This window comes from Carettochelys insculpta, chromosome 1 (genome assembly GCF_033958435.1).
Source record: "Carettochelys insculpta isolate YL-2023 chromosome 1, ASM3395843v1, whole genome shotgun sequence".
In the NCBI taxonomy this organism is placed as follows: domain Eukaryota; kingdom Metazoa; phylum Chordata; order Testudines; family Carettochelyidae; genus Carettochelys; species Carettochelys insculpta.
This window is the reverse complement of record NC_134137.1, coordinates 23765495-23793109: the sequence shown is the minus strand read 5'-3', so window position 1 is coordinate 23793109 and position 27615 is coordinate 23765495. Positions and strand designations below refer to the sequence as shown.

Here is a 27615-nt window from a genome sequence, read left to right as displayed (position 1 = left end):
TGCAAGTATCTGAATTGCCTACGTACTTATTACATGCATAAGTAAGGTGACGAGCGTTTGGTTCCATGTTTACTAGTATTTTGTGGCAGGACTGTCGCCTTTTCTACAACCTATTGATTCAATTTAGGAGCATTCAAAAGTATCTAAGGGTTTCCAGAATTACAAGTTACACTTGTAGAGATGAATTCACCTGTTACCCAAATGCAGCTACTCTGATGTGGACCTCAGCCACTCACAAATCACTAATGGAAGGACAAAGATTGGTGTTCGAAAATGTGTCCCATGCTACATAATGTCTTCTTGTTTCAGGATTCCAAACATCTGAATTACCTGACATCGGAACAAGCGTTGGCAGACTTTGCAAAACTAATTCAGCACCTAAAGGAGACAATCCCAGGAGCTCAAAATGCTCCCGTGATTGCCATAGGGGGATCCTATGGCGGGATGCTTGCAGCCTGGTTTAGAATGAAATACCCTCATATGGTGGTTGGGTGAGTGGAGCTGCTGTGCTTAAACTCAGATCAGTAACGGCACGTGAAAATGACATGAAACTAGAGGGATGATTAGGAAGATGTGATACGTTTCGTTTATAATTTGCATTTATAGATATGAATAGTCACCCTTGACGTCTCAGTTAACACCGGGCAAAATTTTTCATCTACAACAGGGATTCAACTTATTTATTTCTGGATGAAGACTAAACTATCTCTTCTCAAATTTACAGAACAGAGTCTGCTAGTTGGTAGTAATAGGCATCCTTCAGTTGCAGGGATCATGAGTATGAGCCACTGAGCGGCAAAGAATTTACTGAGTTGATTTTATGGCTGCCATGGCTGAAGTTGAAGAGATCTGCTTGAGAGAGAGAATCTCTGTTGTATCTGTCACAAAGTTGATGATGTTTTGACTCACCTATCTTCTGGAAACTCCTTTCTTCTCTGTTCAACCGGACAGCTTCCTCTTCTAATACAAGAGGCCCCAAAACTCTTCTTTTCAACAGCTGAGGTCCTGAGGGTGATCTTGGCATCCTTTTGGGTTTTTTCCAGCTGCAAGCTCACCATAGAGGATGCTCTCTGGGGTGCACCCATCATTCATTCGGCATGCATGCCCTGGCCAGCAAAAACATCTGTTTTGAGAAGTAATTGCATGTGTGGTATACTGGCCTGCTTGAGTACCTCAGTGTTGGTGTCTCTGTTCCTCCAGGAGATTCCAAAGATTTGACAAAGGCAACACATATGAAAGCTCTCAGGTAGTGTTGACTTTTTCTCTGAGGATTTTTAAGTAAACTTGTCAGTGAGTTATTTCTTAAATTATCCATTTTTAAACAATTAACATTTTGAGTCTCCTAGTGTTTTCAGGCTCCATTGTCTTTACAAGTTGCACGCAGTAAAAAAGTGAACAATTGGTCTATGATAAGATTTTTTGTTCCTCTCTGGGATGAGGTAACTTTTTAAATTTCATTAACAAAATGAAAAAAGTTACTGGCAATTTTGGTATAACCAGAAAATCTTACTGAAAGATTATCTGACCAATAGCAATATGTTTGACAATGTCTGTTTTTTTTGTTTTGTTACTTAACTACATATGCTGCAACAAGTATGTCTATATCCTCACACCTGAAAGCTTAAAGTGTAGACAAACTCTTCTATGTAGGTTATCTAGGAAGAAACTTCATAAAGGATGGGCCAAGTTTGGGACACTTGGCTCTGTCTTATGAAGGTCTGGTAGGGAGAAGAACAAAGAGGCTTTCTGGGCTCTTTATCTCTCTCTTCTCATCATGAAGGAAAAGAGTCTCTGGGATAAAGTCTAGTGTGATAGTGAAAGGTTTTCCAGCAATGCAATTGTGATCAAGCACTCTCCTCTTGGTGTCTAGAAGTAAGATAAGCTCCTCTGTCTGCCTTCCAAATGCCCGAGCCACCCTCCAGCAAACACGCAAGGGAGTCTGTAGAGTTATTAGTAAATACCTTAGCCTTTGTTTCAGCAAGCAGACTGACCAGCTGTCTCAAGAGATGATTACTGGATGCTCTTTCCTTGGACAGTATCACAGCTCATCATTGGAAGGTTGTTTTAGTGACTTTGCCTTGTAGTGTCTTAGGCTTCCCTGCCACAGAGCCAGCATCCATAACCTTCTTTGGCTTTTATGGCCTAGGCACTCACTGCTGTTTGTATTGTATCAAGCCATATATAGGATTGTAGTGTAGCTGTTGGCAAAAAATTGTGTTGTGATTATGGCACTGGTCAGAGACTTAGGAGTGCTAGGTTCAGTTTCACAGCAGACATTCTTTGTAACCTTGGGCAAGTCACCTAAGCCTTCTCTGTCCCAGATTCCCATCTTTAGAGCAAGGATGATAATTCTTCCACCCTTTGCATGCCTTGTTTATTTAGATGGTAAGGTCTTTGGGCCACAGACTGTGTGTGCGTGCATGTGTGCGTGCGCAGCAGGCCTCATCTCAGTTGAGTTCACCTGTCACTACTGTCCGAATAAGTATAAAGGTGGATTAAGAGCCTGCAGTTCTTTTTTTAAAAAAGAAGTCTCTGAACTAGCATCTGACTTGGCTAAACTTGCACTTGTTTTGCGCTCCACCTTTTGGAGTATTTTTGAAAATGTATGTATTGTTCATGTCAATCTTAGCATGTCACAGATGGATTATAAACCCCTCTTTCTAGCTGCTTTTAATGAGAAGAGAGCAGCTGTGAAGACAGTATTGCCATAAGGACAGAGACTGATTATTTTTAGAGGCGCTAGATTGGGGCGGTGAACCACTGGCTCAGGGTCAAGATCTGGACCCCTCCACAGCATCCAGTATGCAGCAGAATGGGGAGCCTCATGCCTTGTGGGATGAATCAGGCAAGCTGGGGCTGGGGCTGGCCCATGAACTCTGTCTGGCAGTGGCAGGAAATGGCTCTGTTGCCGCCTGTCCCTTTGCCACTGCTCCTCCACTCTTCCCCTGGCTGGGAGAACGGCAGCATAGTGCTTGCTGGATGCTGTCCTCTGTCCCTGCCACTCTGATTGCCTGGAATTCCAACCAATTAGAGCAGTGGGAGTTGGTGCCTGGGATCCAGGAGAAGAGCCTCTCCACGGTGCTTTTCTCTCTGCTGCCATTCTGCAGCTGGGGAAGGAAGTAGTGTGCAAAGGTAAATGCCCAGATCCTTCACCTCTAGCCTGCTTCTTTACCGCCATCCCCCCACACCCACTGCCGTCTCCAGCCCACTCCTGCACCCTCCCTTCTACCCAGCTACCAAGCACTCACCCACAGGCTGCTCAGGCACTCTCCTTTCCAGGCCCACACCTGCTCCCCAGCAGGCATCTCCCACACACTGATCCCTGAACCTGTGAGGGGAGTGAAGTGTCTGTGTCAGGGGTTGGGTTTTTTAAATGTGGCCCCCAGCTGCTTTATTTTCTGTGGGTCAGTGCCTCCTGTCCCCAAAAAGGTTCCCTACCCATGTGTTAGGTGCACGTTTCCCCAAAGTCTCGTGTTGTTCTCTCTCTGTCCATAGAGCGCTTGCAGCCTCTGCCCCAATCTGGCAGTTTGAGGATTTGGTACCTTGTGGCATTTTCTACAGTATAGTGACAAATGATTTCAAAAAGAGTGGACCGCTCTGTTCAGAAAGCATCCTGAATTCCTGGGGGGCCATTAATCGCATCTCTTCCACAGGTAGGAAGTTGGCAAGACCTTTCCAGAACTATGCATTTTGAAAGTTCACAAAGTTCAAGCAGTTTATCTAAAGAGAATCATTGTAAATTTTGAAATTGCACTAAGCATGAGAGTCTCATGTGTTTCAGTCATTTTTAACATAGCCTTCATCAGCTGTTATGAACTAGCTTTTATGTTAAAAAATATCTTTTTAAATGAGACAACTTAGAGTTGACTTTGAAGGTATAATCAGACACTGGTAGAAGATGCTGTCTGATTACATGAAAACAGGAGACATTTATTAAAATAAACAACCAAAAACAGGTTTCCACACTGCTTGAGTTCTAGCTTTGTCTACCTTGTTTGCCAGGACCATACCTGGCAATGGTTTGACATAGTCCATGATACATTCGCATACTCAGTACTGTAGCTAGTTTTTCAAAGTAAATAATGATGTCTTTTAAAAGTTACTGAAAATAGCAGACATTAGCGTAGCCCTAGAGAGGTAAACCATTTCCTCTATTGGGAATGGGTAAAAGAGGTCAGCGACCACAAGAATGCAGTATCGGTCTCCAGGTATCAACCTTTTCAAAAAGGGAAAGATAACTTAACTTAAAAATAGATCTTTCTGATGGCACAGCCTATGGTTCGTGCAAGTTCTGTAAAAAGGTTTAAAATAAAGGTCCAAATCTTCCTGACCACAAGCAAAATTCAGATCTGGAGTTAGGATCTAGATCAGAACTTAAGGAATCTCAGTGGCCATTTCTACACAGGCCACTTCCTTTGGAAATGGCATGCTAGTACAGGCACAGTTGCAAATTTCCCGTGCCTCATTAGCATAACGTTGCGTGATTTGAAGTCCAGAAGACCGTTCTTCCGGACTCCAAAACACCGTGTAGAAGCGCGGCCCCTGGGGGGGGCTTCTGGAAGGAAGTCCTTCATCCAGAGGCCCCTTCCTCCCGAAAATTTTTTTTGGAAGAAGGGGCCTCCGGAAGGAGGACTTCCTTCCGGAAGCCCCCCCCACCCAGGGCTGCGCTTCTACACGGTGTTTTGGAGTCCGGAAGAATAGTCTTCCGGACTCCAAATCAAGTGACATTATGCTAATGAGGTGCAGGGAATTTGCAACTGTGCCTCATTAGCATCTTTCACTCCTTGTATTAGCATGCCACTTCCAAAGGAAGTGACCTGTTTAGAAACAGCCTGTCACTTTCCAGCCCGGTGCAAACTGGGAAGGAAGGCAACATCCTTATTTTCATAAGAAAAGGTGAACCGAAAAGGAAGGGAAGGGTAATATTGCAGCTAGTCCATTTGGTTTAGTTTTAAAACTAGCCTCACAATAAACAGGAAAGGAGGAAGGGAAAATCTTAATTGACCCTTGCACGAGTTATCATTTTGGGGAGCGCAAATGGGATTGCATTCTTATAAGAGGGATTTTTTTTTTCATTTATTTAGCTGTTCTAGTTCAGGACCGCACTAGAGATAACTAGTGTTAGAAATGGGAAACTTTCAGTGCAATCCTTAACCAGGCAAAACAAGGGACAGAAGGCTAAGCAGAGTCCTTTGAGTTACCTAGTGATGGCTGTCATACATCAGCCAGTGAGATTGATGCTTTCTTTCAGAAAAGAAAGGCTGGATCTGTGGTGTTCACTATATTAGTATGTCAGACACCAGGTTTTCCAAACACCAGCCAGATTTACATTTACTTAATGTGCTAAGTATGCACTATTCCCATACCCCCGAGTTATCCATTCTCTGAAATGCTCTGTGGACCAGATTTGGCTCTCAGGAATCCTTGTGCAAACACGAAGAAACTACCCTAGCTTAATTATGCATTAGGAGGGAAGCAAACTGTAGCATGTTTCAGAGCCTCACCATCCATACTTTTTATGCTATGGGACTCCAGTGACACGAAGCACTAATCTGCTCGTCTTCTTGTTTAGTTGAAGGTTTGAAGTGGCTTTCCAGTGCATTTCGCTTATGCAGCCCCTTAAAAACCAAGCAAGATGTTGCTGTGTTGAAATCTTGGTTAAGTGACATGTGGGTAAATTTGGCAATGGTGAACTATCCATATAAAGCTGACTTCTTGCAGCCCCTGCCAGCTTGGCCTGTTCAGGTAAGTGAGTGTCAGCAGAACTGGTTCAGATTTAGGTTGGGAAAAGCTGATTTATTGCAGCTTGTTGGTTTTAAAAAATTAAGAAAATCCACTGGATCTAGGAGCTAATCCTGCAACTGGAACACCATCAACTCTGAGAGAGTGTGGAGGCTGCTCACTGACATGGTGAAATAATAGGTTGTCTCAGGGGATATACTATTTTAATCAAATCAGTGGCTGTTTTGTTTTTACCAAATCTCACAGCTTTCCTTATTTAGAGGTAGGCCTGCTGATTTGGCAGGTGTAGATAGCAACTGCCCCAAAGCCTGGTGATTAAAAAGTCCCAGGACTGCTGCTGCTACAGTGGAAATGGCAGGGCTGGAACCCTGGGCCTTTTAAATCACCTCTGGAGCCCTGGGCAGTATGTGTGGAAAGACTGACTGTGGAAGGCTAGCTCATGGGCCAGCCCCTACCCACCTTGCCCAAGACCCAGCAAAGTATGTTGGCTACCTGGTTTATAATTATGCAATTTTGAGTACAAAAAGGTTACATATTTAACAGGTTGCTGCTGTTGTTTTCTCCTGTCGTATAATAGATTTATCAAAGTCAGTCAGCATCTAGTCTTCAATGCATGTCTCTGGCTTTTGGTTGGCCATGCTATCCTTTTCTTTTGACAGTCAGGAAAGGGAATTCCACAGTCAGCTAGCCTGACATCTAATTCGTCCTTGTTCTACTTTTGCTCTCCTTAAACCTGGTTTGCTTTGGCAAGTGGTCAAGTAAAAATTGCACTTTGTATATGGGAGTCACAGCTGCTTTTTTTTTTTTTAATGTCAAAAATAAATTTTAATTCATTGTTACTTATGTTGGATCTGTAAAGCCATTCCTCCGCCCAAAACATTCTTTTTCCTTTTTCACGCGCTTTGCTGGAAGGTCACATTTTCTTCTTTACATCCTTTTGCCTCTCCTCCCACCTTCTTCTCCTGTGATCTCAGCTGTGGCCTTTCCGTCTTACGATTTTTCCATATTTCTCTGGTCTTCTGAGACCCAAAATGCTGGCACTAGATTGTTTGTTTGTTTTTTTGCAGCTGTGTTCTAACCTGCCTGCCTGCAGTTCTCCACGTCCTCTTCCTCATTTGCTAGCCCTACTTATTTGGAATGCTCCTTGCCTCTGAGCCACTTCTTGGTCTTGCCTCTACTCTGCCACCTTCCCAGTGAATTCCTCAGAGTCACTTAAAGCTACTGTATATTACCAACAATGTATAGTAGGTAAAATAAGTTAATACCAGTGTTATCCTCCATTAAACCAAAAATCTGAACAGAAAAACTATTGCTCTCCTTTAGTCAGCAGGCTTGGTTTTATGTGGCATATAAGGGATTGATTTTGCTAGAAAACTCTTGCTAATGTAGGTAGTGTAGTTTATTTGAATGGGACACCTAAGGGTCTAAGCAGAAGTCTTTGGCTGGTCCTCTGGTCCATGTATGGTCCTGTGGCTTTGAGCATCAAGTACTACTCCAGGTTATCAAGTGAAGCAGAATCTGAATGTAAGTAAGAGATTTGCTGAATTGTGCTCCATTGTGACTTTCTGATCATGCCCTTGTACTGTGTGTTGTGTGCATAGGTAGGCTTGACTTGGTCTGGCCTCTTAACAAAAGCTGAAGCACATACAAAAGTAAACATCGACTGGTGGAAGAGAAAAGTGGGAAAGGGTGGCAGAGTGGAATTTCACTAGTCCTTGGCAGATCTCCCATCAGCATAAATACCAGCAGTTTGATTTCAATCTCTTGTCTACCTACAACTTGAAGGAAAGATTTTACCATCCCATTCCCAACCCTGAATTTCCTTTATGTGACTGATAGCTGGAGCTCAGAGGTTTGAGTGAACTAGAAAATCCTTCCTTGTGTTTCTCTTGGAACTTCCTGTGGCTTTGACCTCTCTGGGTGGTTTAAGCTGTTTAGATACCATCTATCAAATGCAAGCTCGAATGACAAAACTAATATGATTAGTTGACTGAGGGTGAGAAGGGTATTGAGAGTTTAGGGGAAGAAAATCTGTTCCAGTAGCTGAATGTGTGTTGCTTAATCCTTTCTCTTATGTGGGTGAATGGTGTCCTCTGGGAAGTGATTGGTCTCTTAGCCTCCACCCCTGTGCTTGATGTACAGAACTAGGGCTGTCTGCAGCTCTTTAGACACTCATTCTCACCTTCTGCCGTGCACACATGAGCCTCTAACTGTTCAGGGGCAAAACAAAAAAGCAGTCCTGTAGCACTTTAAATACTAACAAAATGATTTATTAGGTGGTGAGCTTTTGTGGGACAGACCCACTTCTTCAGATCTGGAAATTCTGAAGGGGCAGAGCTGGATAGTGAACTAGCTTGTGCTGCTTTTGTAATGACAGTGGTACTGGGGTTCTAAGGTTTATTTATTTATTTATTTATTTATTTTCCAAAAAACTAATGCAGCAAACCTAGAAATGCCAAAGCTATGAACTGTCAAGTCTGTGACTGCAGGGGCTCAGCCCTGGCAAGCCCTAGTACACATTGAGCACTGGAACTAGCCAAGGCACAGAGTCTTTTTGTTCTATGTTTCTATGATTTGGGCTTGTTTAGCTTACAGAAGAGAAGACTGAGGGGTGATTTAGTAGCAGCCTTCAACTTCCTGAAGGGGGACTCTAAAGAGGAGAGTGAGAAACTGTTCTCAGTGGTGACGGATGGCAGAACAAGGAGTAATGGTCTGAAGTTACAGAGGGAGAGGTGTAGGTTAGATATTAGGAAAAACTACTTCCCTAGGAGGGTGGTGAAACATTGGAATGTGTTGCCTAGAGAGGTGGTGGATTCACCATCCCTGGAGGTTTTTAAATCCCAGCTTGACAAGGTCCTGGCTGTGATGACTTAGTGGGGGTTGATCCTGCTTGCAGCAGGGGGCTGGACTAGATGACCTCCTGAGGTCACTTCCAGCCCTAGGACTCTGTGATTCTGTAATAGATAGCAGAAGAATTGGTGACTTTTATATTTAGGCCTGGCCTTTACCAGGAGGAAAAATGTATTCTTGTTTTCTGTTAGCAAACACAAGGTAAAATCCTAGTGATGAACAGGGAGTTAACCTCTACCTTGCCTGCTAACTGTGTTAAAACTGCTATGGGGCAGCCTGGGGTTGACTGTCACATGCTCGTTCATGTTAAAACTATGAACTGCCTGACTTTGCCGGTCACAGACAACTCTCGTGTCCCCCATCACCCCTACTTTTACCCACTAACTTGTGCTAAAACTACTTGTGCTAAAACTGCTTTTTCAGTAGGATTTGACTGTGCATTAGATGCTCTGTTAGCTAACAGGCAGCAAGAACATGCCTTTCCTCCTGGGGCACACATACCCTTACTGTAACGGTGAGAGAGCCGTGCTAGTCTATATACTACGAAAACAAAAAAAGCAGTCCAGGTAGTACTTTAAAGACTAACAAAATAGTTTATTAGGTGATGAGCTTTTGTGCGACAGACCCACTTCTTCAGATCATAGCCATACCAGAACAGACTCAATATTTAAGGTACAGAGAACCTCCCAACCTTATGAGAATCCTCATCGACAGCCACAGTCCATACCACAGGAATACCAATCTTGGAACTTTTCTTTGCAACAAGGCCTGTTGCCAGCTTTGTCCACATATCTATTCTGGAGATACCATCACTGGACCTAACCAGGTTATTCACAGAATCATGGACACATTCTCATGTTCCTCAACTAACATCACACATGCCATCATGTGCCAACGATGCCCACATGCTTTTCATATTGGACAGACTTCAAACTCTCTTAGACAAAGAATTAACGGGCTTAAAACAGACATAAAAACTCTCCTGATTCCCAGGCCTGTTAGCCAACACTTTAATGGAGTGGGCCATTCTGTTAATGACCTGAAAGTGTGTGTTTTACTGAAAAGGAATTTTCACAGCCGTTTGGAAGGAGAGGCTGCTGAACTCTGAAATTCAACAAATTAACGTGTGGTTTGAACCGGGATGACAATTTTCTAGCTCATTATAGGGGCTCTTTTACATACTTTGCTTTATCTAATTCTTGATTTCTCCCCCTCCACTCCTTCTGCCTCTCTGCTCTCTGATTTGCTTGCCTTGGTAATAATTTTTCTGATTTGTCAACCTTGATTACTCTTTTTGGTTCTCTGTGCCTTAAATATTGAGTCTGTTCTGGTGTGGCTATGATCTGAAGAAGTGGGTCTGTCCCACAAAAGCTCATCACCTAATAAATTATTTTGTTAGTCTTTAAAGTACTACTGGACTGGTTTTGTTTTCATATCCTTACGGTGTGTTTATACCCACGTGCTGAGCACCAACAGCTCCCTTCAGCTTTAGGGGCAGTTATCGCTGCATCTTTCAGGGAGTGTGATTGCACACCTGTGCTCTACCTCTCTCCCCATAAATCTCTGGAAAGAGGCTAAGAGAAAGGGAGAGTTACACCAATATTCCCTCCCAGTTTCTTCCAGATTATTTTTTTCATGGACAAGATTTGCACACTGCACTTTCCCTCCAGCACATGCACATTTCCACAATGAGGTATTGAGCCTGCCCCCACATGCGAACACCACGGGAGGCTTCCAGATGGCCAGATCTCCCTGTACAGACACTACTTCAGATTCCTGGTCCATTCCTGCAGTCCCTGGCAGAAGCTGCACTAACTATGCTTCCCATGGCCACCCAAATGAGGACAGGTTTGGAGGTTGGGGTCTGAAGGGTGTGCCCTATCCCTCCCCATACTTGCCCTTGGGATGCTCAGTCTCTGCCCTTCCTCACAGAGGTACCAGACCTATGGAGAGCACTCTACAGAGCAGGAGGCAAGAAGGGAGCTATGCTTAGGAGTCAGCTGCCACATGCCATATCTGTTTGAGAAGTGGGGCAGTCTGTGTGGAGGCAGATCACGGTGTAATGTAGCACAAGATTTATACCTAAGCTACAAAACAAACCCAGCCTTGATTTAATTCTTCAGTAGCACAGTGCATCAGTCCAAGATGTTTTCCAGAACCAAAGAAATAAGAAAACTGCAAAAGTTTTAATCACTGCCAGAGTGATTAAAATGGTATCGCTTTAAAAATGAGAAACTTCCCAGTTTGGCTTTTTTTTTCTTAAAAAATTGTGGTGTATCTAGAAGCCCTAGCCATGGATTAGAGTCCCATAACGCTAAATGTAATAAACTTATATTTTTGAGACTTATTTTTATTCCATAGGAATCCCAAATTATTTATTAACTCTGCTATCTTGTTATAAAACATAAGCTATTTTTAATAAAGCAAGAAATTGGATGCAAAAACTTCAAATGCAATATTAAAATAGAACATGACATTTTGAATGTCCTGATTTTTATTTCAATTGTACAAACAGCAAAATTAACTCCGATAAATGGTACATGTATTTTTATAGATTTTTTTTTTTCTGATTTAAGATAATTGTCTGTCTGTATAATATATGCCATCAAATAAAAGAAGCATTCAAGAAATGCTGTTGTTCAGAATGACAAAACTTTCAAAAGAAAGGAATATTCCTTACCCTACTTGTTCCCAGGGTTGGTCAATTTGTGTCCAGGGCCTCATTAGAGACATTTCTCCTTTCTCTTGCTATAGGTAGTTTGCAAGTTCTTGAAGAATCCCAAACTGTCAGACAAATTATTGCTACAGAATGTTTTCCAGGCAGCAAATATCTACTACAACTACACAGGAGCTGCATCGTGCCTTAACACATCTCAGAGTGCCACAAGAAATCTTGGCCTGACAGGCTGGTACTATCAGGTATACACAAAAACCTTTCCATAATTTCCAAAGTACCAAGGCTACTGCCTATTCTCAATTCATGCTGTCAGAATCTTTTAACTTGTATTAATACAGGGGTCTAGGTCCTTGGTTGATGTAAATTGGCATACCTCCACTGAGAGCTCAACGCCAGCTGTGCCCGTTTGCACCAGCTGAGTGTCAAACTTCATTTTTTCAAAATCAGGCTGGCTCAGAACTCAATAGAAATCCATCAAGGGATTATGATGAGCTTTTGTGCACAGTGCTGGCTTTCCCAGCTTGCTGGCCTAGCCTTCCAACAAAGGAGTTTGATGATCTGTGTGAATTAGACTGTGATCTTAAAACATTATTTCAGTCTTCATCTTTGAAACTGATTAACAGAACCTGAATGTCTATCTTGAGCTGGTATGTATGGTGGTGAAAAGGATGAAACTTTTGTATAGTGACATATTATTCAAGTTCTGGTGATCTGCAGTTGTGAAATAGGGAAAATCTTCAAGAATTACAATAATGAAAGTTTACAGTGCTCTTTTGCTTTAGGACATAAAGCACTTGACAATGGAATGTCAGTCCCATTATCCCCATTCTATAGGTGGGGAACCTGAGGTACGTAGAGGGGAAGTGACTTGTACAAAGTCACATTGCAAGAAGTTAGCATAGTGGGGGATAGAACCTGGAGCTCTTGAGTGTTTGACCAATTAAGAGTCAAACTGACATTTTTTATTAGAAATCTACCATTAAGTTGAAGCAAAAAACTAATTTAAGTCCACATAAATCTACTATAGTAAAATGAGTCTGGTTTATTCAACTAGAGCCACTCCTAGTGTGTTCTAGCTAATAATATTGAGGTCAATAGGACAACTGGTATGGGAAAGGCAGGCAGCTTGTGGCTCAGCACCTGCATTTTAATATGGAGCAAATATCTATTGCATTATGTAAGGCACTGAAAGGAGCCCTCCTTTCCAGTGCAGCTATAGCCACAACTAGTGTACTTAAAGTGTTCTACAGAGGCACTGGTAAACTATATTACATTGTCCTGCTCTGCCACCAGGCTTGCACAGAAATGGTGATGCCCATGTGCACAGATGGTGTCAATGACATGTTTGAGCCTAGGAAGTGGAACTTCCAGGAGTTCTCTGAAGAATGTTTCAAACTGTGGAAAGTGAGACCTCGCCCTTCCTGGATTGTATCTGTGTATGGTGGGAAGAACATCATTTCACACAGTAACATCGTGTTCAGGTGAGCTTACTTCAGCTTCTGTAACGATCACCCTCCACCAAAAGGGGTTGTGGTCGAGGATAGAATCTGGGGCTGAGTACTGAATCACAAGCCTCTATCACTTTTTGTTTCACCTAATGTGTAGCCATAGCCAGGAGCACCCAGCACTTCCCAATTTTGTCCTCAGGGCTTGTGCTATAGTTGAAAGTAGTTAGAGCAACTTCCAAATGATGAATTTTGCTTATGGGTTTGTGGAATGTGGCTTAGGAAATGCTTCTGTCTCCCTGTTTGTAAATGTGGTCTTTGCCATAGTTTCCCAGGACAACAAGGCCATCTAGTTCTCCACTAAAATGGTGTACCACCCTTCTGAAAGTCTCAAACACAAACTTGACCACAAGGAGTCTTTTGTCCAATCTGTCACCCTTTAGTCTCCAGCCTCTGATGTGGGCTGGAGCAACCTTTCCTCCCTCACCTGCAGAGGTGCAAGGGAGCTGCCATCCACCCACTTTTGAAAGCATTAATTTTGGGCTCTGAAAATGGAAGCCAGCATTTGGCTCGTGTCTCAAGCCCTCTCGTCTCTTGCCCAAGGATTCTGTCTCAATTTTCTCTGAGATCTTGGTCACCCAACTTCACACACCCCTTTTTGGAGTACTCTAGGAGTACTGGAGCCCCTGGGCTCTGCCTGCCAGCTCTGTTAATGTCTGTCACGCTACCCCTTCCCTGGGTTTCCTGCACTTCTGTCTGTCTCCTATGTCTTCTTCCGGGCTCCTGCAACCAGTTTCATTCTCAGGCCCTTTCTGGGGGCCTCCTGCCTCTTTCCTGGTCTACCTCTCCTCAGTATAGAAATCAGTAGCCTAATCTTGTACAGCCCATCTCATAGTCTCCATAACATGGGGAATGGATTCTTCTTTTAATAAGAAAGTTAGGGGAGTATAAATTTGTACTGGAAACACAAACCAAACCCACAAACTTGCCCTTGTTTCCTAACATGAGACAACGCTTTCAGCAAATGACTATTAATCATTTGGTTCTCAAGCAGCTTTCTAGATTTCTTCCACCCCTTATTTTTGAAAGAGAGAAAGCTAGGAACTCTGATAGGGATTCAAGCTGCCTTCTGATTCAGCACACCACTGAGAATTGTGCATCCTTCCAAAACACCCTCATGAGCATTAATCACAACCAAACAATTCCTTAAGCTGAATAAACAGGTCTTCTACGAGTGTCCCCATGGATGCTCCACGTTAGGTGTCGGGCTCGCCCCGGCGCCGCAGGTCAGATCTTTCCAGCAGTTTCTGCCGGACCGCGCATGCGCCGGCGCGCGCCGCTCCCTTGCGCACTCCCGGCCACGTCCGCGATCCGGTCCCCGCCAGTTCCTCTTTAACCGCCATCGGCTGCAGACGGAATCCACTCAGGCTACGGCCAGAGTCAGCGTATTTAACGTTCTTAAAGTGTTTTAGAGTTTCTTTCTCAGTCTTTTAGATTGTTAGCTTGTTATTGTTTTCCAAAAAAAGGAGGAAGGAGTAAAGCTCCTTAAAAACCTGAGACCTCCTGCCTCCTCCAAAATAGCTATACCACTCGACGAAGCAATCATGGAGTCCGCCACCACGATATGGCAGACCCCTGCATCCATTCCGCCTATAAACAAGAGAGCAGACAAGAAATACTTCGTCCCGGCAAAGGGCATGGAGTTCCTGTTCAGCCACCTGCAACCAAATTCTCTGGTGGTGGAATAGTCTCAACAGAGGTTGAGAACTTCTCAGTTCAAGACAGGGGGAACAGACAAAGACGCCAAGAAACTAGAGTTGTTCGGCAGAAAGGTCTACTCCTCCTCTACCCTACTGTTGTTGAGAATGGCGAATTACGCAGCGCATCTAGCAAACCATAATTTTGACAACTACTCCAGGCTGACTTCCCTCATGGACTCGCTTCCAGAGGACAAGAAGCCGGTGCTCAAGGCCATCGTGCAGGAAGGCTACGCAGCCTCGAGGACGGGAGTTCAGATCGCCCTAGACGTAGTGGATGCGGCAGCACGCTCAACAGCTACGGCAGTGGTCATGCGCAGGGAGTCCTGGCTCCAAACATCGGGTATCCCGAGGGGTTTGCAGGCGAAGATTGTCGATCTCCCCTTTGACACGCAGAAGCTGTTTACTGAATCAACCGACTCGGTCCTTCATTCCAGTAAAGATTCAAGAGCTACTCTTAGGACCTTGGGGATTTACACCCCTCCATACAGGAAGAAAAAGTATTACCCTCAGCAAAGACTGTACCAGTATCAACCACAACGTCCCCAGTACCACAGGGGTTACGAGCAAGGGTGACATCAACAGCACCAGCAAGACAGAACTCCCAGGTGACGTTCCCAACAGAGCCGTGCATCCTCGGGGCAGGGCCAAAGGCCACAAGTTTGACACACAGATCATGGGCTGCACCATCACTACCATCGCGCAATGTCATCCGAAGCTATTATTCCACCATCGCCTCCGACCATTCTACGACCAGTGGCAAAGGATCACCACACACAAATGGGTACTGGAGATCATAGCCACAGGGTACGCGATCCCCTTCCAGTCGCTCCCACCGCCACGACCTCCACCCAGGCCCCACCTAAAGGATGCCTCCCACGAAGCGAGACTCAAGCAGGAGGTAGACCATCTCATACTCATAGGGGCAGTGGAAAGAGTGCCGGAGCAACTTCGAGGGAAAGGGTTCTACTCCAGATATTTCCTCACGGAGAAAAAGACAGGAGGCTGGAGGCCCATCCTAGATCTTCGGGGCCTCAACCGGTACCTGCGCAAGCAATGCTTTCGGATGATTACAGTCGCCTCTATACTTACGGCACTGGACGATGGAGATTGGTTTGCAGCCCTCGACTTACAGGACGCGTATTTCCACATAACTATCCACCCGGCTCACGGACGCTTTCTCCGGTTTATGGTAGGCAAAGAACATTTTCAATACAAGGTTCTGCCGTTCGACCTCTTCTCGGCCCCCAGAGTCTTCACCAAGACCTTGGCAGTGGTGTCAGCCTACCTGCACAGACAGGGGGCGTTTATATTCCCATATCTGGACGACTGCCTACTGAAAGGGGCCTCGAAGGAGGAGGTACTTTGCATGATACGCGTCACAGCAGGCATGTTCTCTTCACTGGGCCTGGTCATCAATCTGACAAAATCAAAGATAGACCCCACACAGGACATAGAGTTCATAGGGGCATGTATAAATTCTATCACGGCAAGGGTTTATCTACCAAAGACACGCTTTCGAGCCATCGGTTCCCTCGTGCAGGTCATCAGCTTCAGCCCTACGGTGCCGGTTCTGACATGCTTACAGCTGCTGGGCCACATGGCAGCAGCGACGTTTGTAGTACAAAACGCCAGGTTACACATGCGCAGCATGCAGCACTGGCTGGCGAGCGTCTACAAACCGGCAGCACACACCGTTCACAGGGTGGTGTTGCCCACGACAGAGGTGCGCAGATTCCTGCAATGGTGGGTGAACCCCAAGAACATGCTAACAGGGGTGCCCTTTCACCAACCACAAATATCGGTTTTCCTCACTACAGACGCCTCCCACATAGGGTGGGGAGCACACATGGGCAAAGAGGTGACGCAAGGACTGTGGTCCTTCACGCAACAGTCACTGCACATAAATATACTGGAGCTCAGAGCAGTGTTCAATGCCTGCAGACACTTTCGAGACCATATACCAGGCAAAGTAGTCGGGGTCAGTACAGACAATACCTCCACCATGTTTTATATAAATCGGCAAGGAGGAGCTCGGTCCCGTGCCTTATGTGCGGAAGCAGTCCGATTGTGGAACTGGTGCATCGCCAACAATATAACCTTGAAAGGCTCGTACTTACCAGGCGCTCACAATGTGAAGGCAGACCAGCTGAGCAGGCGCTTCGCACTCATGCACGAGTGGCAGATCCATTCTGATCTGCTACGACCGATCTTTCACGCATGGGGTTTTCCCCAGATAGACCTGTTTGCCACTCAACACAACAAGAAGTGCCCACAATACTGCTCCAGGGAAAGACTGGGACTGGGGTCCCTGGGGGACGCATTCGCGATCTCGTGGAGGGGCCCCCTGCTTTATGCATTTCCTCCCACAGTGCTTATCCACAAAGTCTTGCAGAAAGCCAGGAGAGAGGGAGCCCGAATGATCCTAGTAGTCCCAACGTGGGATCGACAGCAATGGTTCCCCTTACTCCTGCGCATGTCGGACCATCCACCGATGCCCCTCCCGGTGGCGCCGGATCTGCTCACGCAAGCTCAGGGGTCCATAGTGCATCCACACCCCCGAGGCCTACGACTACAAGCATGGTTAATCCATGGCTCAGCTCCCTAGAGAGCACGTGTACGGAGGAAGTGCAACAAGTCCTAGGAAGTAACAGGAGGACTTCCACCAGGAAGACCTACTAGCAGAAATGGACTCGCTTCACTGCATGGTGTCCTACCAAACAGTTAGCCCCCCTTGCTGTGCCTATACCTGTAATATTAGAGTATTTACTGGACCTCAAGAGAGGAGGACTCTCCCTATCCTCGTTAAAGGTCCACCTTGCCACTATTTCGGCTTTCAGACATGAAGAGGAAAGGCACACGGTGTTTGCCCATCCCATGGTTACCAGGTTCCTCAAAGGGCTGGTAAACCTATACCCCCCTTGGAAACCGCTTCCACCTTCGTGGAGCTTGGACCTGGTGCTTAGTGCGCTAACGGGACCACCGTTTGAACCTTCAGCCACGGTTTCCCTCCGTCTCCTTACGATAAAGACTACCTTTTTTCTCACAATCACGTCTGCTCACAGGGTGAGTGAGCTTGCAGCAGTTATGGCAACACCACCCTGCACAGTATTTTCCAAGGAGGCGGTAACCTTACGGCTGCATCCAGCCTTTGTTCCCAAAGTTTCTTCAGAGTTTCATATTAACGAGCCTATCGTTTTACCCTTGTTTTATCCAAAGCCTCATAACTCTAACAAAGAGGCGCACCTACACCTCCTGGACATGAGGAGGGCGCTGGCTTTCTATATAGACAGGACCAAGTCCTTCCAGAAGACGGATAGACTCCCAGTCTCTCTCGCTCCCAAATCAAAAGTAGAAGGTCTCTCTTCGCAGAGAATCTCGAAGCACATCGTATCCTGCATAAAAATGTGCTACGAACTCAAAAAGACTCCTTTACTGGCCTCGCCCAGGGCTCACTCCACTAGGGCGGTGGCGGCATCAACAGCCTTTTTCAAGGGCGTTGCGCTAAAAGACATTTGCAGAGCGGCGACCTGGTCATCCTATGACACCTTCGCCAAACATTACGCCCTTCACAGGTTATTCCAAGAGGATACCCGTCTCTTGACAGCGGTCCTCTCGGGGACAAGCTGCACATAATCCGATTTCCCACCTCCTATCTTGGGTTACTGCTGGGTAGTCACCTTACGTGGAGTACCCACGGGGACACTCGTAGAAGAAAGAGAAGTTACTCACCGTAGTAACGGTGGTTCTTCGAGATGTGTCACCATGGGTGCTCCACTACCCGCCCATCCTCCCCGCTTCGGATCTCTGTTTAGTGTTTTGCAGGAGCATCCGAGGCAATTGGTTAAGGAACTGGTGGGGACCGGATTGCGCACGTGGCCAGGAGTGCGCAAGGGAACGGCGTGCGCCGGCGCATGTGCGGTTCGGCAGAAACTACTGGAAAGATCCGACCTGCAGCGCTGGGGCGTGCCCGACACCTAACGTGGAGCACCCACGGGGACATATCTCGAAGAACCACCGTTACTACAGTGAGTAACTTCTCTTTTTGTGTGGTTCTTGCTGTTTGGTCAATCTGTTTACTTCCTTGTTTCTACCTTTACATTTTTAACTAATTTTTAAAGGTCTGTTATCACTGTTTTTGTGGCTGCGACGTGAGGTAAATTTCAAATTTATTAGCTGATCTATTTAATACATTTAGATATTAGGGTCTTAATTAACAAACACTTATTTCCCACATATTTGGAGCTTGTATGCTTAGAGGAGTTCCAAATCTCTGTAGTGATTGCCTAGTTCCTTTTGAAAAGTATGTTCTTTAAATGAATGTGTGAATTAGTCTTTGAAACTTAGTAAATAGCTGTGTGTGTTAAAAGGTATGGTGTTCTGTCTTGAAACAGGGATTATTCTCTTTGGATTTCAGCCTGTAACTTTGGTCTGCTTGGCTCCAAAGACCTACTGCTCTTCTCTAATTTATCTCTTGCTGTTCCTTCCCCAACAGGGTATCTGCTCTAAAATGTGAAACTGTGGTTTGGAGGAAAACTTTATTTAAATAATAAAAAGAAACCGAAGACATCTAATTTACTTCTTGCAAAATGTTGCTTGTTCTTAATGATTCCACAAAATTGTACAGTATATAAATATGCTTTATAAATTGACAGATGAATGAACAAACAAACATGTAAAGCATGTTTAAGTGTTTTTGCCAACTTAGGGTACTCGACACCAGAAAAGCTTGAAAGCAGGCAAATGAATGAAAAAATGTATTTTACACACAATGCTTTGGACCACAAGATGAGCGGTTTCTCTTTGAACAAACATATTGTAAATTCTATATACATCTCCCCATTTATCCTGAAGGGCCACAGATAATCCCTAAACCCTCCATGGAGTTGCAGCCCCATAGGGAGTAAAATGCAACATCTGTTTAATTGTAAAGCTACTCCTCATACAACAGTTTTAGGACAGTGAGTGATGCATATTATATTGGAATGGAACTGTTGGATGGATTTTCTCCAGGCAGAACGTAATTACTCAGGTTGGAATTTGGTCAGGATACTGGAACTGATGTCTCTACTGCCACAAAAATACCCTGAGATATCTGAGAAACAAAAACGGTCTTGATTTCTGCACTCTCATTAGCACCAGTGTCGTAAAGCACCGTGCTGGGATGTTACTTAGTATTGACTTAGAGGAATCCTCAGCAGGGCTTCTGTAGCTCCTTGGAGCATTGCCATTCAACTCTCTGGAGCTGCTGAGCAGCATCAAGACCACAGCCACTGTGGTGGTGTGGCTTTCTGGGAAAGTGCATCTTTCTTACAACTCTGATTTTTCTGAGCATGGGGTATCCAGTGACTATTTCACTCTAGTGGTTTTCATACCAGAGAATCTTATTGGAAACTGTTCACTTAGTATGGCATGGAAACCTTGCGTCATGGTTGAAACCACAGTTGAATCCCATTAGCATGTGTGATTGTAGAGTTATTGAGAGTGGCAAGTTTGAGAGTTGGGTGATGTCAGACAAGGAAGGCTCCTTCTGGTCCCTAGTAGAGGTGGGGGAGTAAGGGAGACAGATGGCCCTGATCTGAGAAAATAGGTGGCTTTTTTGCTAAATCTTTCAGGTCAGGGCCCTGTAGGAAGTTCTGTTTGTACTGTCTGCACTGGGCAGTGTTGTCGGGGACAAAGCACTAATGATGGAGGTGGGAGTAGTAACTTTAGACTGGAAATTTGACTTTCCTCCTCCTCCTCCTCCAAAGCCCCACCAGGATCCTCGTCGATCATGATTTGCTTTGGAACTTTGTCGCACAGGAAGCATTTGTAACCATGTAGTGAATGGAGAGGAGTGGCTGACTCCTGAATATTACTGCACTTGGCTAAAAAGGAGTGTGTGCTTGACTTCATCCTCTTGTATTCTCAAGTGTCTTTACTTGCAAGATGCTCAGCAAAGCGCTCAAGCTTAACTTTAAATCTGCACTGAAGTAAACAGGACTATTTGCAGGCTTAAAGTTAAGCACATGCGTAAGTGCCTTGGTAGATCTGGAGCCATGCACTCAACACCTGCCAGGATAAAGCCCCTAATGAAAATTGCTTCTCAAATGAACTCGGTGATGCCAGTGCTGTCACTTGGCAGGTTGGCTAGAACTTTGAAGGGAGGGGGGCAGCCAGACTCGCCTATGAAAGCCAGAGCAATGTTGTTTTCCTGCTGCATGCTTGAATTTCCACAAGAGTGGGACTGAGAAACCCGAGTTCATGTACGTTTTGGGTCTCTAAGCAACTCAACCTACTGTTGCTATGGCACTGGACTGATTCAGGTGACCTTTTAAGTCAAATGCATTTTGCTTATTGTGCAGCTCTCTTGATGTGTTTTTGTTTTGCAAATACAGAATGTTGTTTTCCTCCTGTGCCATAGTAAGAGCTCTGGAAATGAGAGGTGCAAGCCTGTCTGTATTTTTCCACTGAAGAAGAGCTTTTTCAGGCTCAAAAGTTGTTGGGGGTGGGGAGGGGAAGGGGAGAGAGAGAAACGTTTTTGCATTTTTACGAAACATGATGACTACATGACGTGAACAGGCACCTGTCTCTCGTAGGTGTCTGATCCTGTGACATACCAGCTTTGGCATAGAATAGAACTTAGTGTGTCTGTGCCATCCAAGCAACATCGTGGGGTGCAGCCTAATGTTTTTCTAGCTGCATAATCATAAATGTCTTCTGTGTCCTAGGAGAAGTAACTGAAAGATTGAGCTTAAAACGTGCATGCTAAATAAAATAAAAGGGCCCAGGGCTATAATTTACTTTGCAGGAGTTTCCCTGATTTAAATAGGAGTGTCTGGGTAAGGATTCGCCCCAGCCACTACCAGTGCATTTGTGTGGTGTGTTGTCCAAACTCTCTGCCTTTCATCTGGAGAAAGGGCGCTGGAGAGAACCTTGTAGAATGGAAAGGATAGGGGAAAATGTAGCATAGGAAATGGATTGAGCTCAGAACTAGGACTTGAATATTCTTAAATACTAATCCTGATTCTGCCACTGGTTGGCTGTATGGACTTGGGTCATCATCTTGGACCTGATCCAAAGTAGAAAATCTTCCATCGATTTCAGAGCTTTAGATTTTTATGTGGTAATTTTCAGATGTGTCCACCAGATGTTTGTTTCCAGTGGGGCAACGAAAATTCATAGACACTTTGAAAAATGTGGTCTTCTCCATGTCAGTAAAAACAGGGAAGTTACTCTATTTTTTTCCCAGAAAAGACACTAAACTGAAGGCATAAATAAATGAATAGCCCGGTACCAAAAGTGCAGAAAGTAAAAGAAGATAGAAGTCTATATATCAACATACCCCTCTGCTACATTCACTTTTTTTTCTTCTCTCTCTGAATGGAAAAGGCAATCTGTGTTGAAAAGGTTACCATTTGAATGTGATTTTTGCATGACAAGATAGCTTAGTTCCCTCAGTAACTTGAAATGAAGGGAGACTACTTCAGTTACTGTAATGTAGTGTTGTTGAATGCTGTAAAAAAAACTGACACATTTTATCTTGGAAGGAGATGGATTTCAGTGGGGGAGGGGCGGAAATGGATCCTCAGGGAGTTCATATAAATCCTACTGAGCTACAACATGATACCACTCAGCAGGGAGAAAGGCCATCTTACTCTACAAGTGTCCCTGTTCGCTTGAGTAGGACTGTTTATGGTTTATAGGTATCAGGGTCTGATAGGTACACTCAAAGTGGTTTAAATCCTACACTCCCTGGATGAAAAACATCGCATAAGAGCATTAGCAGCGCATATGTGTGAGCTAAATGTCCCCATGGGGAGAATGTGCTTAACTTTGACCAGTTGGAAGTAAAGCTAAGACAAGTCTGTGCTTGGCAGGATTGGGCTAGACATTTCTAGTCCTTGCATATATAAATAAAACTTCAAAACGTGGAGTTTCAGGGATGAGACGTGTGATTTGGCCTCCTCTGTGGCCCTGTTAGCTGGGAAGGCCTCAGGTCCTGGTACAAAGCTGCCAGTAGCTGCTGTTGTCTGCTGGGAGTCTGAGTGTGCAGGCCTCAGGGACCTCTTCTGCTAGGGAAGTGGGGAGATTGTACATCTTGTTCTTCCACTAGCTTCCTGTCCTCTCCAGGGATTGACAAGTAAGGCTCCCCAGGGTAACCTTTGCAGGGACTTTTTCACTGAGGTGTCCTTGAGATACTCATTTTTGTGGCTTTTTCATGTGAGAGAAGGCAGTCTGGGCCCTACTTGGCAGAAGAGTGCTGAAGCAGAACATGCCAGAGCAGGGGGACTTTAGGCTGTGCAGAATTTTGGTCTGTCTGAAATACTGAGCCTCTCATCAATAACAGTGGCTGTTGAGTGACCCATAGCTTTATCACACACGTACTGTCACTCAGGATATTAACAGTACTCTAACAGGCTCTATGGACTTCCCTTACAGCAATGGTGGATTGGACCCATGGTCTGGAGGTGGAGTGACTCGGAACATCACAGACTCTCTAATTGCAATTGTGATCCCAGAAGGAGCTCATCACTTAGACCTGCGTGCCAGCAATCCTGGTGATCCCAAATCTGTGCTGCAAGCCCGGGCAATGGAAGTTCAGTACATGAAGCAATGGATTGAAAAGTCCAGGCATAAACTCTAAAGTGGTACTGTAATAGGAGTGGTCATTGCTCCCATTGTCTTCAGTGGGAACAGGTTCAGGGTCCTTATTGCAGTTTTGTTCACAACTTTTTTCACTCCTGTTTTCCTCTTTTCAGCACTGTGCCTATCCCTGGGAGGCAGAGGAGGTGGCTGTCATTGGGAATCTGCTCCAATAGCAAACCTTAGTCAATAAAATGTAAGGATTGAGTCAATCACAGTGGCATGCTTTCCTGTTCTACTACTATCCAATGCCTCATCTATCTTCTTTGTAATTTGCTTGCATGAAGTCTGATTCCTAGTAGGCCGCACACATCCTCACCAGATCTGTTCCCAAGTTGCTATTGAAATGTGCTCTAAACCAAGGGAATGGACCACTGAACTCTATGGGAAAGTCCTCTCTGATTTCAGCTGCATCTCTGTCTAGGGGCTGTTTCTCAACCGGCGTAAGTTGCTATAGCTGCAGCAGGAAAAACAGCTGAGATTTCCCCTAGAGCTTGACCTTGTTGACACATACGGTATGTATGCTGTCTTCCATCAGGCACAGATTAATTAGTTAATACTGAATATCAGAGAATGAGAAATCAGGCCTGTTGCATTGATAAGTGTGAGGGAAACGTACTGAATATTGCTGCCTGCCTGCAAAGCCTCATCTTCAGTGACTGTTCGCAAGTTTTGCCAAGCTTTCCAGCAGAACTGTTGTTGTTCCCAACCTCCAGTTAAAAACAAACCATGATAGGGAGCTGAGTTTTGACAGTCCCTTGGCTTCAGTCAGTCTCTGTGTTTAGAGACTTCCATGGGGATAGAAACCACTTAGATATGGTGAGGGATATAGACTAGGGATATGGTTATCTTAGAATGGGAACAAAACCATGCTGGGATGTGATTCCATGGGTGGAAAGATCTCTTTTTAAAAAAGCAGAATAGTGGAAATCAGCTAAATGGTTTTTCTTGGTATCTGCAGCGTTTTAACCAAGTGTGGTTGTTTCTGTTCTCTTCTGCACCAAAAAAGGAGTGTTCTCTAAACACATTTTTGCTGGTTAATTCTCTGATTGGGTGTGCACCATTTATCGTTTTTTGTCCCTCCATCACTGCCTCCATTGGGCCTAGGGCTAGGATACCTGCTACTGTGGTGCTGCCCAAGAGAAATACGGGTATTGTCTTCTCGTTGCTTTTTTTTCCAGCTCAGCACTAGCAGACTTTCTTTAAACTCTTTCCCTGGAGAGGAAATCTGATACTCCTGCTGGCTAGGATCTGAAGTGCCAAATAATTGGGGCTCAGTCTTATTTTCTTTGCCTTTTCTGTGACTTGATGAGATTCTGCATGGTCTTGTTGCTGGTGGTAGTTCAAAAAAGGCCTTTTAAAGATTGTTTGCAGCATACTCTTCAGAATGCAGCTAAACTGTGGGGACAGCAATAACCCAAGGCATGAGATGGTGCTCGGCAGGGGAGGTGTGCCAGAGAGCTTTCTGTGGAGCTTCCAAAAGAGGCAAACTGCCCAATTCATGCAGATGGCATATTTGACATTAATAAATAGCTGAAGTAGTCCTCTCACTTGGCATCTTTGTTCACATGGAAAACCTCTTCCACAAGGCCCCTTTCTAGACTAGCAGGACTAGATCATTTCAGAAAGTCTCAATACAACAGACATACCAAGTGTCTTAAAATTCCAGGTCTTGTTTGTATTTGTTGGTGTAATGCCAGTGGACCCAGGTTGTGGGCAGAAGGGATTGAACTTGCAACTAAGGGGGCTAAAGCCCTGTGCTCTACCACATGAGCTAAAAGCAGCTGGCTCTCAGCTGAGGCTGTAGAGCAGAGACTTCACTCTTCCTAGTACATGGTCTCAGTGCCTATGAAGTTACATTGGCTTTTGGTTATGTACCTAAAACACAGTATTTCATATTACTCTACACAGCCTTTCATATTCCCACAGGATCCGGCATTTCCTAGGAACAAAATGGATCTTATTTGGAACCGTTTAACTTATTTGATACACTCCAGCAAGTGTGGCTCTCTTGTTGACAGAGCTCTTGGCATATCTTTGCTTTTGCTCCTTTATGTTCAGGTTCAGCAGTCTGGACTCTTCATGCTCTGTCTCTAGCAGGTAATCACTTTGTAGCCTATAAAGAGTGAGACCAGAGAAAAATCCTAGTGCAAAGGGAAGAGTTCTTTAGAACTTGACTAAAATCTGTCAGGTGTTAGTAATCTCCATTCAAATAGGTCAATTTTCTAGCATTATGATGTAAGCGTGTCCTAGTATCTGTGTGTGTACTTTTGTAATAAAATAGCACCCTTTTACATTTTGTTAAACAATATTTTAAAACTATTTAGATGAAATTAAAAACTGACCACATTTCCTATGTTTCCTGTTTAAACAAAAGCTAAAACCTGAAGACAATCAATAGTATTTTAAGATGGGATCTATGTTTTATTTTTAACATTTTATTGGACATCAAGGAAGGGAACTGACCAAGTTAATCTAAACATTAGGAAGCCACTCAATCAAGGAGAGAGAAAGGGTAAGGGTCTAATCTATTTCCTTTGACTGCAGAGAGAACTATATTAGGCCCTCAAAGTACAAAGTTCAGAAAATTATGTAACGGAAGATCAGTAAATCATACCATCAGTGGGAGCTCACCCAAGAAGGGCTTTTTTCTGTAGTCCCAAAATGGCAACCACTGTGGTGCATGGTCTTCTGGTGTCCTCCAGTGGCTGGCGCACAAATCTCTCCACGCTAATAACACCTTTTAACTTGTCAAATCTAGAGATGATTGAACTAAAACGTCTTGAAAATGATTTTGTTTTTAAAAGCTTCCACTTTTTATTTCCTCTGCCTCCACCTCTTTGCCTTTTGATGTGACATTTTTGTTTTCATTTTTAAAGAAATACTACTTAAAGTTCACAAGTTTGTAAAAAGGCTTCTTTGCCTCCAAACCCGCCCAAATCTTTCACTTAAAAAAATGTCCATGAGCTCTATCCAGTCCCTGGCTCAGTCTTCTAGTATATAGTTATTGTTTCCATCTATTGTAGGCTGAGCTCATGCTGTCCCATTCTTGTAGTATCTAAGGGCTCGATTCAGAGCTCATCAGAGGCTTTTCATCAGGCCTTTACCACTTTTCTAGATTTTTAACAAGGTGACAAGTTTTCTGTTCTGCTTCACAGGGCTTTCTTCTGGCCTTCACCCTAATAGTTGAAACGTTAGGTCTATCTTTGTAGTTATTTTCGTTACAGGATCTTTCAGATCTGGTCTCGCAATATATGTGCTTTAGGATATAAATATCAACAAAGATTAGTTACTGCATTTTCAAATGTATCTTTTCCTGCTTATGTCATGGGCATTAGCAATCAAGAGTCAGGATAGGATTGCTACTTTCTTTGCCCAGCTGTATCATGTCCTTCAAGAAGAAAATGTTTCGAGATACACTTTTGTTCTCTGTGAGTGTTTATGAATTCTTTTAAGGGAAAATGCATAAAATAAAACAAATGTAAATTTCTCTGTCAAGCACTGATGTCCTGTGAATCAAAAGCCAGTAGCTTACAGCTACAAGGTTATGAAATTGAAATTTGTACAATAAAAATATGCTGACACATACTAAAGATAAATGAATGTGAATTTTTGGAAGTTGCTTGTATTTTAAAAAAGTTGATTGCTGATATTAGACATGTTGGGGGTTTGTCAGCATTTCTGTAAGTTTTTTTTTTTTTTTTTTTTTTTCCTTTCCAGTTTATGCTTTGAGCCACAAATGTGGAAAGTGAGCTAAACATCAAGTTATCAAGCTAAACTATCAAGTTATCACTGCTTCATATTATCCAATGGGTCAGGGATTTAGACACCCCATGCTGGCTGTAGATTAGATAGCTGTTTTAACTGGGGGGCTGGATGGCTCCAGAGCTTGGTAATGGGCAGATAACCCTGCCCCTTGTAGGGTGTTGGCTTGAAGCTAGCCCAGGTGAGTATTATTTTGAAAGTTACCATCTAACTGTTGTTTTTGTTGTTGTTTGTCTCTGTCCAGTTCCCAATAGACAAATGTCTGCTCATATTACCATATATTCCACTGATGAGAGCCGTGTAAGTATCTAGATCAGGGATGGGCAAACACTAGTGGTGGGTTAGCTACACTTCTCTAGTTAAACACTATAAAAAAGGAGGGTTGGCCACATGAGTGACCCTCCTAAACTTCAGTGTGATGAAGCAGCCTTTTGGCCTAGTGGTGTTCCAGCTGCAGCCCCACAGCCCCCCATCTGTCTCCTCTCCCCCACATGCCTCTCCCACACTAGTGCACTGTTGCCCCACACTTACCCACTCCTCCTTCTCCCAGCACTTTTGCAGCATACAAATTGCCTGATTCACACACAGCCTCTGCTTATCTCCCTCCAAGAGCTGGAATACCACAAACAGATGATTCACGGCATTGCAGCTTTAGCAGGAGCAGGGATGGAGCATGAATCATGCACTTCACAGCTCCTTCAAAACTGCTGGGAGGAAGCAGGAGAGGCAAAGGAAGCGTGGGGCTGTGTTTAGA

The 27615-nt window shown here is 44.3% G+C and overlaps 1 protein-coding gene across 5 annotated transcripts in view; it reads left to right on the top strand.

The window, feature by feature from the left end:
- Nucleotides 1-26695, top strand: part of LOC142006876 (ras-related protein Rab-30) — a 182062-nt gene extending 155367 nt beyond the window's left edge. For all 5 annotated transcript variants that reach the window (XM_074983393.1, XM_074983398.1, XM_074983404.1 and 2 more), the window contains 6 exons: nt 310-491; nt 3496-3653; nt 5573-5745; nt 11347-11511; nt 12563-12750; nt 22893-26695. In XM_074983393.1, coding sequence (XP_074839494.1) covers nt 310-491; nt 3496-3653; nt 5573-5745; nt 11347-11511; nt 12563-12750; nt 22893-23097 — 1071 coding nt within the window. In that variant the 3' untranslated portion in view covers nt 23098-26695. The remainder of the gene's footprint in view (nt 1-309; nt 492-3495; nt 3654-5572; nt 5746-11346; nt 11512-12562; nt 12751-22892) is intronic.
- The last annotated feature ends 920 nt before the right edge of the window (nt 26696-27615 follow it).